We start from the raw sequence: 15,572 nt of genomic DNA, 5'->3' as shown, positions 1-15,572 counted from the left end.
CAACGTATCTGTCTGCGATGCTCTGGCTGTGGACATGCAGTATCTAAGGACTAATGAGTCCCCAGAATAAGTGCACTGCCATGTTGAATGTTTTTAACTATTAACCCTGTTACTGCCTCCTCTTGTCGTTAAGGGATTTAAGGGAACCTTACATAAATATAACACTGCACATAGAAATCAATTATTTGAAGACCTTTTGTTGTGATTTAATAATGTAGGAATTTATTTCATTAGGGCAAACTTTGCAAAGTTTGAGTGTTATTTGTAGTTTTTGTGCTGCCCCCCTGCCCTGCAGCTGCTGATACCCCCATGGGTAATCTAGTTTGCTGACTTTTGGAAGGATGAATGACAGGTCAGACAGACCCATCACTCCCTTCTCTAGAGTCAACACTCAAGCTGACTCTGAAGAAAATCAATCTAGTTTTAATTATTTTTAACTCCAGAAAGCTTCACAGCACACTTTGCCTAATTGTTCTGAGAAGTTCAACAGCTCTTCCATGACTGGAAGTGATATAATTACTGGGCAATCTTCTTAAGCCCCTGGCTGGCCATTAGCACTGCAATGTTTGACATTTTTGTGACTGGCAGGCAGTCATTAAGGAAAACAGGAGGGAGCTGCTGCAGCACAGAAAATATTTCCATGCCCAGTAGAACGAAAATACCACTTGTTGCAGGCCATACAAAGGGTCCTAAAAGTTCACAAAAAGCAACAGTTGTCTTGCCTACAAATACCCTTTATTTTTCTCCGCAACAAACGTGTCCCATTTTACATTTTATAAATAATGGACATGCTTCAACATGCAGCCAGTTCTGTTTGATAAGTCGAACCAAGATAAAATATAGGAGCAGTCCAAAATACACAAAACCTATTTAGGGAAACAAAAAAAGAATACAACACTGCAAAAATCTGCACATTTGCCATTAATGCAGCTTTTCAGCTAATTCCCCTTTTCATGTTTAATTTGAAATGAAATCTCTTCTAGAGTATAATTTACCCACTTACTGACATATTTCATCATTCTGCCAGGTGTTTCAGATAAAATGGCACATGAAGAGACATTATCGTATACACAAAAATCAAAGTCATCTCTTGTTCTTTCTGATTTCTGTCTCCTTCCTACCTTCTGAAATTGTTTTATTGGATTCCTATTAATATTCCCATAAGACAAACTATTATTCTCATCCTGCCCTTTAAGGTTCATCACCCTTTGCACATTATCCATATACGTGAACTGTGATTTCTGCTCTCAGACATATACATTCTGATGATCAGACAAGGGAAGTCAGAAATTCATACCGTCTTACACATCATTAGTCACTCATCTATTCTACTTACAGAACTCTCTTCCACTTGGCATTTGTCATTCACCTTCTTGGTAAATTCTTAAGACTCTGGGAAAAACACACCACCTAAGAGGCTTCTCTTTAAACTGTCGACACTACTAATCAGGCTGGACTGGGACTGAAAATAGGCCCTGGTATTTTAAAGGAAAACTATACCCCCAGAATGAATACTTAGCCAACAGATAGTATATATTATGTTGTGACCTATTAAAGGAGACATATCCTATAAAAATTAACAATGTACCAGGGAATTATACTCCTCTAGATATAGAAGGATTGTGCTAAAAAAGTTGTGTTTCAGACTGATTTATTGAGAAATTCCACAAAAACCCCACTAGCCCCGCCCATCTGTTCCACTTCCTGCTGGCTGAATTCTCTGGATGAGCTGGGGAGCCGGCGGCCCTCCGTACCCTGCACTGTAGGATAGGAACCAATCAGCAGCTAGGCTGACCTGATAGGGAACTGAAGCCTGTCTGTGCTTGTGTGAGTGCAGGGCTGTGATTGGCTCTCCCCCTCCTACTGTGCTTCTGGCAGGGACCGTTAGGACACGCCCACTCTCCATTTCAAACTTGGAAAGAGAAGTGAGAGGATCTATAGGGAGCTCCAATAAAGGGGCCATTGTTACAGATAGGGTTAATGTTTAGCCCAAAGGGAAACCAGCACCGGATATTATTCATAATTGCCTACAGGGTTAGGGGTTTCCCATTTATCCAATATGTCTCCTTTAAAGAATCTTGCCAAACTGGATATATCAGGAAATATTGCCCTTTTGCATCCTTTAACATTTTTGTTTGACATGCGTCATTTTTTTTCCCACCAATGGCGGGAAATTGGTGTGTTTCAGAACTTTCTAGATAATTGGTTTGTGACGAATCTGTCCCGCTTTGCTTTGCCACAAACTGCACAAAGCGGCTAATATTTGCAAAATGCATTAAATTCAATGGCTACTTTTTTTTTTTATAGCACACAATGCATTGCAGTTTATGTTCTTTTTTTGCAGCTAAACCTTGTGACGAATTTCGCAAATCGCTATTTTTTGTATAATATATTCACTACCTATCATTTTATTGGCAATTAAGTAACATAAGTCACAGTGACTTTATAAGCATTAGAAACTGGTATATCCACATTTTCTTGATGCCCACTATATAGCTGAGGTACAGCCACCATACTTATGCAAGAGATCATTCTTTCAGCACATCATTTTTAAATATGCTAGATAACAAAAAGCCAAAGGAACCCCATACCTGAACTAATGATTACAGGAGAATCTTAATGAACCTTGGTTAATCATACCTTTTTGATCCTTCCACTTTTGGTGCCCACAAATACCACACTGTAGTTGTTGTAGACATAAGATGCTAGGGATGTCATTCTGTCTCTGCTTTCCGTGTACAGAGTAACACCTTCTACCATGGTGGATCCTCCTAACGGTTGGTTAATATCCAAGCCACAGAAATTATCATCAATGGGAACCGGCTGCAAAAGACATAAAATCTCAGTAAAAAAACAAATAATGTGGTTGACTTTTTAATAATCCCCATCCCCTTCTTTCTCTCTCTCTCTTTATATATATATATATATATATATATTTCAACTGTTGATAGAGTTTAATAAGTCTGTAACATAAAGGTTGAACTGCACATGAGCAGAAAAAATAATTATTTTATATGGCCACCATGTAAGGAAAGCTTTACACAAAGTGAAAAGTAAGAATATATATATATATATATATATATATATGTGTGTTATATATATATATATATATATATATATACAAATTGCAAAATTATTTCAATCATATTTAAAAATATTGCTGGAAATCACTTTCATCTCCGTATTACTCATAAAGCATCTCTAAAAAACATTCCTGGAGACAGAGGCCGGAAAGCCTTTAAAGATAAATGTGCTAAGTAGCAGGCTGTATGTCTTAGCCAGGCTGGCTGGTCACTTGTTCTACCTTAGGGTCTAAAATAGTTATATTGATATAATGCATGTGCCATCTTTCCCATGTTTCATTGTGAGCAGAGAAGACCCCCAAGAGACCCTGAAACCTGACCAATTCCATGCGGAGTATATGAATATAATTATAAGTGGGGGTTATGTCAGAACAAGGGAAAAGTTTGCTCCATTTCTAAAAACAGATATGTAGATGATAGATAGATAGATAGATAGATAGATAGATAGATAGATGATAGATAGATAGATAGATAGATAGATGATAGATAGATAGATAGATAGATAGATAGATAGATAGATAGATAGATAGATGATAGATAGATAGATAGATGATAGATAGATAGATAGATAAATGATAGATAGATATAGATGAGAACAGTAAATGTATTCCATATCACTAAAGAGAAACAAATAGTAAGGGAAACCCATGATCTAGAAAGCTCAGAATTATATGAAGGCCATCTCCCATAAACTCAATTTTAAGCAAATTATTCAAAATTTTATTAATTTTTCTCTGTAATAATAGTAAAGTACTTTATACTTGATCCCAAATATAATTAATGCTCATTGGAGGCAAAAAATCCTACTGGGTTTATTATATTTTGAAATTAATTTTATAACACTTAAAGTATGGAGCTTCAACTTACAGAAAGACCCTTTATCCAAACAAAATCCCAGGTCCCATACCTGTAAACAGAACCTTATCTCTTACTATCTGCCCCCCATGTAGCAAGAGGGTTGTCTAGAAGGTCCTTACCTGTCTATCACTGGCACTTGTCAGGCATATTATAGTGTCCTATAGTGTTTTATAGAAAAGCATTTTTTTCCACTTTAAAAGAAGTAGTTATGCATTACATTGAGTTCTCATAGCGAAGCAATGCTTGATATTCCATCATACATAAGCAATATTCCAATAACTGAAATATAAAATTTGAACTTAGTGATTCCTGGTTAGTGTACCCTGTCACTTCACACTCGCCTATAAATATAGGATGTATTATGTATAAAGATTCTTAGAAATTCTTTATGAACATCAATATATAAAACAGGAAATACCTCTAGAATTACAGGACTTGGGCAAGTAATATAGTTTACATGGAAGCAAAATCTACACATTACATTAAAAACCTGTCATGGGATTTATAAATGGTGGTGCAAGCTTTCCTATAAAACGTGTAAGGTACCTGCTCGTCGTGGCCGTCCACCTGGTCGCAAGGGGGCGCGCTCTGACGCTGGCGCACGCTATGACGCTGGCGTGCGTCTTGACGCCAGCGCGCGTCTTGACGCCGGCGCGCGTCTTGACGCCAGCGCGCGTCTTGACGCCGGCGCGCGCCTTGACGCACGCGCACGCTCTGACGCCGGCGCGCGCCTTGACGCACGCGCACGCTCTGACGCCGGCGTGCGTCTTGACGCCCGCGCATGCGCCTTGCGCTTAAAAAGACGCCAGAGGCCTAGGATCACTGCGAAGTGATCATTTTCCTTGTGAAAGACGCCAAGCATTGTTTCCTGATTGATATTTGTTATTTTGACCCGGCCTGACTTCCGATTCTGAATCCTGCTGCCTGTACCGACCTATTGCCTGCCTGACCATCCGATTGCCTTCCGTTTTTGCCTAGACGCCTGGTTCGGCACTCCTGCCACTCCTTCACTTGGCTCCAGTCCTGTTTCACCCCCAGCGGCTGTGTTCCTTAGTGGGAGGTGTAGGAGAGGTCCTTCCTCAACGACTTCTTCCAGTGACGTTTCCTGCTTAGTCGTGACAGTATCACTTCGCCAGTATGGAAGGAGCTGAGGAAATCCCGGCCATGCAACTGCTGACTCAGCAAATGACCGCCCTCACTCAAGCGGTACAAGAACTCCAAGCCGGGCTGCATTCTGTCCAGGCTCAATTACAGCCTTTGCCTGGAGATCCCGCTGATGTCCCCGCTGCTCCCTCACCCGGGGCTATTCAGCCAGCGACGCCCAAGCTCAAGCTTTCTCTGCCAGAGCGCTTTTCTGGGAACCGCAAGAAGTTTCGGGCCTTTATGAATAGCTGCAAGCTGGAATTTACTTTGAACCCCTATACTTATACGACTGAACAGTCTAAGGTGGGGTTTGCCATTTCGCTTCTATCCGGGGAGCCTCAGACATGGGCCCACCGTCTTCTGGAACAAGACAGCCCGTTGTTCAGTGACTCTACTGCTTTCTTTCAGGCGATGGCTGTACTGTATGACGACCCCCAAAGAGAGGCTTCAGCTGAAGCTGCGCTCAGATCCCTCTTCCAGGGTAGACGCCCGGTTGAGGAGTATATCACAGATTTCCGCAACTACGCTGCGGACACCCAATGGAACCAAGCGGCTCTGAAACACCAGTTTAGAATTGGCTTGTCGGAAGTTCTGAAGGATGAGCTAGCTCGTGTTGGGGTTCCTGACGAACTAGAATCGCTTGTTGGGACAGTGATCCAAATTGATCGGCGTTTGAGGGAGAGGAGACTGGAGAAATCCGGGGTCTCGCAACCAAGCTGGTTGCTCCCCAAAGCACCCCTGTTCCCCAAATCTACCTCAACACCTCCCATGGCCGCTTCTTCGTTGTCTGAGGAGCCTGAACCCATGCAGATCGGCCTCATCCGCTCTCCATTAACACCTGAGGAGAGACTACGCAGACGACGTATGAACTTATGCCTCTATTGTGGTGCTTCGGGCCACCTCCTTCGCAGTTGTCCTGTGCGACCTAATAGTAAGAATTCAGCACCAGTTCTTCTCAGTGCAGAAGGGGTCAATGGACTTTCACTTATGTCTGTTGTTGCTGTTTTACAGTGGTCCGGAAAGACGCTCCAGGTTCCAGCACTGATTGACTCCGGGGCCTGCGGTTGCTTTATTGATCGGGAGTTCGCCCGATTGCATTGTATTCCTTTGAAACCCAGATCCAGCCCATTGATGGTGAAATTGGCAGATGGATCTGATATTTCTTCTGGTCCAGTTTTGATTGAGACTTTTCCTTTGTTAATAAAGATTCAGAAGCACAGTGAGACTCTTTCGTTTGATGTAGTTTCCTCCCCATTGTATCCCCTCATCTTGGGGTTCCCGTGGCTGAAGGCACATAATCCTCTCATCAATTGGGACTCTAATCAAATAACATTTTCTTCCGGCCAATGCTCCCGTCATGACTGGGCCTCAAAGGAGTTGTCGGTCCTGTCTTCAGATCCTCGGCTTAAGCTCATTCCGGAATCCTATCACGAGTTCCTAGACGTCTTTGATGAGAGAGGAGCGGATGTACTACCACCGCACCGGATTTACGACTGCCCTGTGGACCTTCTTCCTGGCGCAGCTATTCCTTTTGGGCGAATCTACCCTTTATCAGAACCTGAACTTACCGTTCTTAAGGACTATATTGAGGAAAATCTCAAAAAGGGGTTCATTCGTCCATCCACCTCACCTGCCGGAGCAGGTATATTCTTTGTTGAAAAGAAGGATCACTCCTTACGCCCCTGTATTGATTATCGAGATTTGAACAAAATTACCATTAAGAATCGATACCCTTTGCCGCTCATACCGGAATTGTTCCTGAGACTACGCTCCGCCCGAGTATTTACTAAACTGGACCTTCGAGGGGCGTATAATCTGGTCCGTATTCGACAGGGGGACGAATGGAAGACGGCCTTTCGCACACGTTACGGACACTTTGAATATCTGGTTATGCCTTTTGGCCTATGTAACGCTCCAGCAACTTTCCAACACTTCGTGAATGATATTTTTAGGGACTTCTTGGATCTTTTTGTTATCGTCTACTTAGATGACATTTTGATCTTTTCGTCCTCCTTGGAAGAACATCGACGCCATGTCAAACAAGTTTTCTCTCGTTTGCGAGCCCATAAACTGTTCGCGAAACTGGAGAAATGTGAATTCGAGAGATTAACTATAGAATTCCTGGGTTTTATCATCTCCCCTGAGGGAATGTCGATGGACTCTCGTAAGGTCTCAGCGGTTCTAGATTGGCCCACACCAAATAGCCGCAAGGCTGTGCAGAGGTTTGTTGGTTTTGCCAATTTTTATCGAAAATTCATCAAGAACTTTTCTAAGATTATTTCTCCTATTACCGCCCTTACCAGCTCGCTAAAGAAATTCTGTTGGACGCCTGAGGCCCAGCAAGCCTTCTCTGATCTCAAGAGTCGCTTTACTTCGGCACCCATTCTGAAGCATCCTGACCCCACTCGTCCATTTGTTCTAGAGGTAGACGCCTCGGAGTATGCCATTGGAGCAGTGTTGTCACAAAGAAATGACGTACAGAGTCTGCTTCACCCTATTGCATTTTTCTCCAAGAAACTATCCTCTTCTGAGCAGAACTATGATGTGGGAGACAGAGAGTTACTCGCCATTAAATCGGCGTTCCAAGAATGGCGCCATCTGTTGGAGGGGGCTGCTCACCCCATCCTAGTATTCTCTGACCATAAGAATTTAGAATACCTACGATCCGCAAAGAGACTTCGGCCTCGTCAGGCCAGATGGGCGCTCTTCTTTTCCAGATTTAATTTCCATGTAACCTTCAGACCTGGTTCCAAGAATGGGAAAGCGGACGCTTTATCTCGCCTGTTCCCTGCTCCTGAAAACAATTCGTCTTCCAGCACGATTCTACACGCCTCCAACTTTCTCCTACTTCAGGCGGAACTACTACAAAAGATCCAGTATGCTTCTGAGTCTGTCGTCAACCCCCCGGGGGATGTTGTCCGCCAAGAGAAGTACCTCATAGCAAATAATAAGATTTTTGTCCCTGAAGACTTACGCCTTGAGGTACTTAAGTTTATACATGACCACCCGGTGTCTGGTCATCTGGGTGTTTACAAGACACAGGAACTTGCCAAGAGACATTTTTTTTGGCCTGGGATGATGAGAGACTGTGCTAAGTATGTTTCTTCCTGTCAAACGTGTGCCCGGTTCAAGAATTCACATTCACGCCCAATGGGTCTTCTTCAGCCCCTCCCTGTTCCTGAAAGACCTTGGGAAAGGATCTCTATGGACTTTATTGTGGATCTTCCCAAGTCTGCTGGGTTTAACACGATTATGGTAGTGGTTGACGGGCTGACTAAGATGGCTCATTTTATACCCTTGTCTGGCTTACCATCGGCTGCTACAACGGCGGAGGTGTTCATTAGAGAGATCTTCCGGCTCCACGGCCTACCCAAGGTGGTAGTTTCGGACAGGGGATCACAGTTCACCTCTCGGTTTTGGAGATCTTTGTGCCAAGGGCTTCATATTCGCCTCGCTCTGTCTTCCGCATTCCACCCTCAAACGAATGGGCAGACTGAACGCACCAACCAAACCTTGGAGCAATACTTGAGGTGTTTTTCCTCTTATTCTCAAGAAGATTGGTCTACACTCTTGCCCCTAGCGGAGTTTTCGTATAATAATGCTATACATACCTCGTCCAAACAGACTCCCTTTTTCTCCAATTATGGCTTTCACCTCACTTCTCTGCCAGGTCTATCTGAAGTGTCGGTTCCTGCAGCTCAAGACAGACTTTTATTTTTAAATCACAATTTTGACTTTCTTCAACAAGCTGTACGAGAAGCACAACTTAGCTATAAGAGACATGCTGATAAAAGACGGAAGCCAAATCCCGAATTTAAGATTGGTGACCTTGTCTGGTTATCCACTCGCAACCTTAAGCTCTCGTGTCCTACCAAGAAGTTGGGCCAAAAGTTCATGGGACCCTTCTCGATTGTTGAACAGATCAATCCCGTTACTTTCAAATTAAGATTACCTGCTAATCTTCGGGTTCACCCTGTCTTTCACGTCTCGCTACTAAAGAAGGTGGTAGGAAATCCATTCCCTGGTCGTGTGGAGATGCCTCCGGAGCCGGTAACTGTGCAGGGTGTGGAGGAATTCGAGGTCCAGGCTATCCTTGATTCCAGATTCCATAGAGGGCATTTGCAGTACTTGGTCCAATGGAAGGGTTACTCGCCGGAGAATAATTCCTGGGAGTCCGTAAGAAATGTCCATGCTCCTCGGCTGATTCGATCTTTCCATAGGAGATGTCCTGGAAAGCCCGCTCCGGTGCACGTCCGGAGGCCGTGCCTTGGGAGGGGGCAATGTAAGGTACCTGCTCGTCGTGGCCGTCCACCTGGTCGCAAGGGGGCGCGCTCTGACGCTGGCGCACGCTATGACGCTGGCGTGCGTCTTGACGCCAGCGCGCGTCTTGACGCCGGCGCGCGTCTTGACGCCAGCGCGCGTCTTGACGCCGGCGCGCGCCTTGACGCACGCGCACGCTCTGACGCCGGCGCGCGCCTTGACGCACGCGCACGCTCTGACGCCGGCGTGCGTCTTGACGCCCGCGCATGCGCCTTGCGCTTAAAAAGACGCCAGAGGCCTAGGATCACTGCGAAGTGATCATTTTCCTTGTGAAAGACGCCAAGCATTGTTTCCTGATTGATATTTGTTATTTTGACCCGGCCTGACTTCCGATTCTGAATCCTGCTGCCTGTACCGACCTATTGCCTGCCTGACCATCCGATTGCCTTCCGTTTTTGCCTAGACGCCTGGTTCGGCACTCCTGCCACTCCTTCACTTGGCTCCAGTCCTGTTTCACCCCCAGCGGCTGTGTTCCTTAGTGGGAGGTGTAGGAGAGGTCCTTCCTCAACGACTTCTTCCAGTGACGTTTCCTGCTTAGTCGTGACAAAACGTCAGTTTTATGCCAATTATGACACATTGACAGAACAGCTGAAAATTGCTCCAATAGCCACTTTGATTCGGAATGTTTTTTTTTCTAACAAGCAGAGGAAACAAATGTTGTTTGCAAAAAACAATATTGAGAAATGTTCCCTTCACTATAGGCAACTTATATTTATTTCTAGACTTATATTAGGTTCTTCCGAACAGGAAGCTAGCTGGTGGCCTTTGCCAGGAGCTGACCCCACAAAGATAATGACACTCAGGCAATGGAGTAGTTTGTTTCCATTAGAAAATATTACTTTGTATTCAAAAGTCCTCAGACAGAGCAACTGCTTTGGTGGTAACCACTATCTGTGCATGAAGAAGCCTTCAGTCATGGATCAACATGGAAGGTTTTTCTGCGTCACAGATGGCCTACCTGTCATTAATAAATTACATTGAAAGGATATTTAAAATTAGAAGTTTGGCTCAGACAACAAAGATGAGAAATCTTGACCTTAAACATACAAAATCCCTTGTCACAGCACAAATATAACATACAATACTTGCCACTGTGGTTCCGCTAAAAGAAAACAGAATAATGGTTTAAAGGTAAAAAGGCTGACTAGTTAGTATTCAGTAACCTGAGAAAGTCAAGTGCAGTTCTTCACAGATGAACTGACTTTATTTTATTTTCTTGGGAGTCGTTGAAAGAAATGCAACTGTTGCATGTATTATTATGGTGTTTGATTATTCAATCCATGCAGATTTTCTTTCCTTTTATGTATGCTTGATCACAGAATACTGTTTTTATGCTAAAAAATTTTATGTTTGCTCATGATGCTATTTGCCAGGGTGATGTTAGCGACACTAGCGAAATGAATATGGCCACAAATGCCAATTTTTATATACTAAACTTATTGCACCAACAAAGTATTATTATCACCAAGGTTCAGCATAGTAGTAAAGATTCAGGCCTTTAAAATTGTCACAGTGGGTCACCATACTGGATTCTGTTAGAATAGTCTGTGACACTCACATGCTTGGTGGGCTCTGGGAACCTTTTAAGATGATAAGCTTAGGGGTTGTGACATATTATCAATAGCTAGAGAGAGACTTAAAGACAGATAAAGGTATAGATAGACACAGAAATAAACAAACATGGGGTAAAGTATATATAGGAGCATGTAATTAATGAATTCAAATCCCTTGTTATATTGTGCAGTGTGTATAGACAAAATATAAACAAAAATGTGTTTATTGTACGCAAAAATATTACACAATTTTTTTTTAAATGCACAATGTGCAATGGAAATTTGCGATATGAAAAATGTATAATGAACATTATTACACTGTGAAATGTGATTTGTTGTTCTGAATTGTGTGTGTGATAGATAAATCACCTAGGTTCATCTTCCTTTCTTTTATAGATAATAAATAGATAAACAGATAGATAGATAGATATAGACAGATAAATAGATGATAGATCACCTCGGTTAATCTTCTCTTTCTTTTATAGATGATAAAAAGGATAGATAGATAGACAGACAGACAGGCACTAAGGGGGGGACTGTAATAAAAGTCGGCAAAGGAAAAAATATTCGCAATGCAAAAATGTATGCCCCTGTGTGAACAAAATTGCAAATGTAATATGGGCTTTGCAAATGCGGAAACCGTTTTGTGACCATTTCCGACAGAGGAAAAAAAGTTTGCGAATTTTATTGTTTGCCTGCGCAGGACTATGTACAAGTAGTTCTTTATAAGAATAATGACATTACTATGTTATAGTTGATCTCATGCATTCTTATAGGGAGCAATTTAATGCCAAATCTATTTAGAAGAAGAAAACAGATATCTAATCTGGGCCGCTGGTCACTGACAGACTGGCCCCTGCTGATGCTGGTAATTTTGTTTAACAACAGCAGGAGGGCCACAGACTGAACTGATGCGCTATTCCAGTCCAGAGACCTGGAAGTTTGAAGTTAAAAGTCAAGTACCTTTATGAGTATTTATATATACCAAACACAGGCTTGTTTGCTGTGTCCAAACTACCATTCATGTCATGTACTGAATAATGGACCCTTAAGATAAAATTATAAAGCATGTTTGATGTCACCTTGGAGTTGTCTGGTCTGTAAAGAAGGAACTCAGCCTGTGACCTTTTGCCTTTACTCGGTCACAGAAGTGGTTGATGGGCCGGCATTTGTGCACGTTATAAATGGCTCTTTAACAAAGCAATGCCCCCTTCTTATTACATGCCTTAGCAGTGTGCCATAGATATGCCAGATAACAAATCCACTTTCTTAACAACATGGAATCACTGGGGAACTTCAGTTTATTGGAAAGAATCAGCTTGTTGTTAAAGTACTAAAATTAATGACCTAAAGGTTTCTTAGTTTCGCCGTTTCACAGGACATAATGACAGCTACAGTAAATCTAAAAAAATATATTTGGAATTCTTGGGACCTGGGGTTTACTAGACATGTATTTTTCCGTAATTTGGATCTTTATCCTTAAGTCTGCTACCAGACTTCCACAGGAAAATTCACCCACTTTCTATTTCGAGCTATGAATTTTTTTAAAAGGGTACTTTTCAAATGAACTCTAACATTCACCTATTTTGATACTATTTTGTGCCCCTAAATAAACCCAATAGGTTATGCAACTTAATTACCATCAAGTACAAATTATTATTATCACAGAGAAAAAAGAAACAAAAAAAAGGGGGGGGGGAGTTTATTGAGTAAAATTAATGGTTGATTAGATATTGCGTGAATATTAAGTAAATAATGTAACCCATATTGTAAAATATAGTGAGAGTTGTACATGCTTTTTCAGCTGGTATGAGATCAGGGCTATGGCTGGGGCATTATAGGACATTCACCTTTTTGGTCTTGACTAAGTATTACTTGGCTCTGGGATCATTGCCCTACTAAAAGAAAATCTTTTACCCAAGTTTTGTACTAAAACATGTTTTCTTGCAGCATTTATCAGCAGCAACCCCTTTTGGCCCAATAACAAGGCCAAAGTAAAAATGTAGTGGTTCAAAACCAAAAAGGTGAAGGTCCTATGACGTCCTTAAGACCAAAGCCTTGGTCTTAATCCAATTGGGAATCTGAGACTGTGAAAACCGATTCTCGCTTATTCAATGGCGTATTGTAGGTTCCTCTGTCAAACTTTTTCCAACATAAAACTATATCACACTAATAACAAAAAAAATATTTGGCACAGAAAACAAGTTTTAAGTAGGTTAAGTAAATTTAAGAGGCTGAACACTTTTGCAAAACTAATGTTAATCTTGCTGATAAAACCATACTCATATTTCTAGACTCCACCAGTATTATCAGAAAATCTTAGAAAAAAAAACTCCAACAAGCTACTTTGTAGTCTCAAAGGAAAAAAAAGCCCCTTGCTGCCCACTGGGTTAGACAGAGTGCAAATAAACAACAGGGTTTAACATTAACCATTTGGATTTGATTAAATATATTAAATATAGAAATGACAATGTAAAAATAAGGGTAGAAATCCAAGGATAAAATGTTCTATTGTATATAAATCTAGATATAAACTCCAGCATAAGGCAATATTGTAGAAACACATGGTTCTTAAAAATGACATTTAGAATTCCAAAGCCTAGACGTTTAAATGCATTAAAATAGAAAATTCTTTCTTGACAATTTAAGACAGTAAAAGCGTCAGGTATCAAGTCATTGGATACCATATTGGCTTTGTGCATTGCTCTTCATTGTGCTGGAATTATATTGTATTGCTAATCTGCTGGCAAAATATTCTCCTTTTCTGCAAATACATTTCTCATTCCAAGTGTATTATCTGTGCCAGTGGTGTTTGGAAATGCTGCTTTGCTCTCTCCAATTAATTAATTTAGTCATGTATTTGGGGATTGTTCCATCTCTAATGTTTAACCTTGGCTGAGTTTTCTGATTACAGCACTGGCACCCATTATTCCAGCAAGGTATGCAAAGGCATGAGAGGAATCATTTACAGTTCACTTGAATGCAAATCAGCAAAAAGGTCAGCAACAATAGGGGAATAGAAGAATCACCGGAGAAGCAATAATTCTATATCTTAAATTTGCCTGTTAGCCTCCTAGCTATGGACTCAAACTTTACACATTTTTCTTGGTGCTTCTTACTGTGGCTGTGATTATAGCACTAGGTCCTAATTCTTTTCAGTACATACATTGTGTCAGTCAAAAATAGTCTTTGGAGAGTGAACAAACACTCATAAACTCAGCGCTTCTTGGTGATAATCTCTAAATATCAAGTCTCCAATGTGATGAAAAGTGAACTTGTGCTGCTTCCTCTTGATATAAGCTCCCCTTCAGATGAGCCTCAGAATATATGTGCAGAATGTCGATGGAAGCGCATGGAAATAAAAATAAAATATATATAGTGCAAACAAGTAAAATAAACGGAACAATAAATAAAGTGAACACCACTAATACATGTGACCCCGATTCTATATATGTTCAAACTGCTCACCAGAACCACATATCAAGGAGCATATAAACCACACCCCACTTTATTTCAACTGCTCCTGAGGAAGCGTGCAGTATAGCACGCGAAACGCGTCGAGCTTTTGAGGACATTTCGTTTGTTGAATACTTTTATACTACTGCTGTACTGTAAGTAGCCTGCAGAGCGCAGGGCCTTTTATACCTATTAAACAGTTTCACACTATATTTGCCTCATCTTCTATCCTATATATACTGCTGAATTGGATTCCACTTCAATCAAATGCCCAGCTGGGTGTGGTTTATATGCTCCTTGATATGTGGTTCTGGTCAGCAGTTTGAACATATATAGAATCGGGGTCACATGTATTAGTGGTATTCAACTAAAGCACTCACTTTATTTATTGTTCCGTTTAATTTACTTGTTTGCACTATATATATTTTATTTTTATTTCCATGCGCTTCCATCGACATTCTGCACATATACATTGTGTCAGGCCCAGAAAACATTGGTAATTGGTTACTGTGATTACTATTCTATGTTTGACCCCCTATAAGCTATTTAACCTGGTGCACTATGCAATGTAGGCCTAGGCAGTATGATCTAGAATGGAGAAGAGGGGTATGCCAAAAAAATTTGCAGTGCGCATAAAAACAATGATGCACGTGTAAAAAGAAAAATGATGTCCATTAATTTTTTAACACGTGTCATTTTTTTGAGGCGTGTGACAACTTTATTTTGACGTGCACAACAATTTTCTTTGACGTGCAACATTTTCGCATTTCGCAATTTTTTTTCTACTTTTCACTAATTTTCCGGTAAAGTGGAATGGGACAGATATTGCTCTTCTAGGCACTACTAGGCAGTATTCCTACAGGAAATACAGGCTGGGGGATGATGGTGGTAAACTCATTGCTCATATCATAACCTGTCTCTATGAACTAGGATGCAAAGTCAGCTTATGTAGTGCATTCTTTTGTACTGCATAGCTAATTATTTGTAAAATTAAAATATCATATGATATATCATTATATCATTAGAAGCAGATTTGTCAATGTTTAGTTTCCAATATTTTTTATGTAGAAGGAACAGGGCAAAACATGAGGAATTGTCACCAACTACTTCTCACTGTGGATAACTGGAATCACAAAAAGTATGGCACACCTTCATAAAC

At 41.3% G+C, this 15,572-nt stretch overlaps 1 protein-coding gene across 2 annotated transcripts in view; it reads right to left on the bottom strand.

The window, feature by feature from the left end:
• Positions 1–15,572, bottom strand: part of plxna2 (plexin A2) — a 185,023-nt gene that overhangs the window by 131,925 nt on the left and 37,526 nt on the right. For both annotated transcript variants that reach the window (NM_001123475.1, XM_018091073.2), the window contains 1 exon segment: positions 2,641–2,823. In NM_001123475.1, coding sequence (NP_001116947.1) covers positions 2,641–2,823 — 183 coding nt within the window.

The sequence above is a fragment of the Xenopus tropicalis genome, chromosome 2, assembly GCF_000004195.4.
Source record: "Xenopus tropicalis strain Nigerian chromosome 2, UCB_Xtro_10.0, whole genome shotgun sequence".
Classification (NCBI taxonomy): Eukaryota; Metazoa; Chordata; class Amphibia; order Anura; family Pipidae; genus Xenopus; species Xenopus tropicalis.
This window is presented reverse-complemented; position numbering and strand designations above follow the sequence as displayed.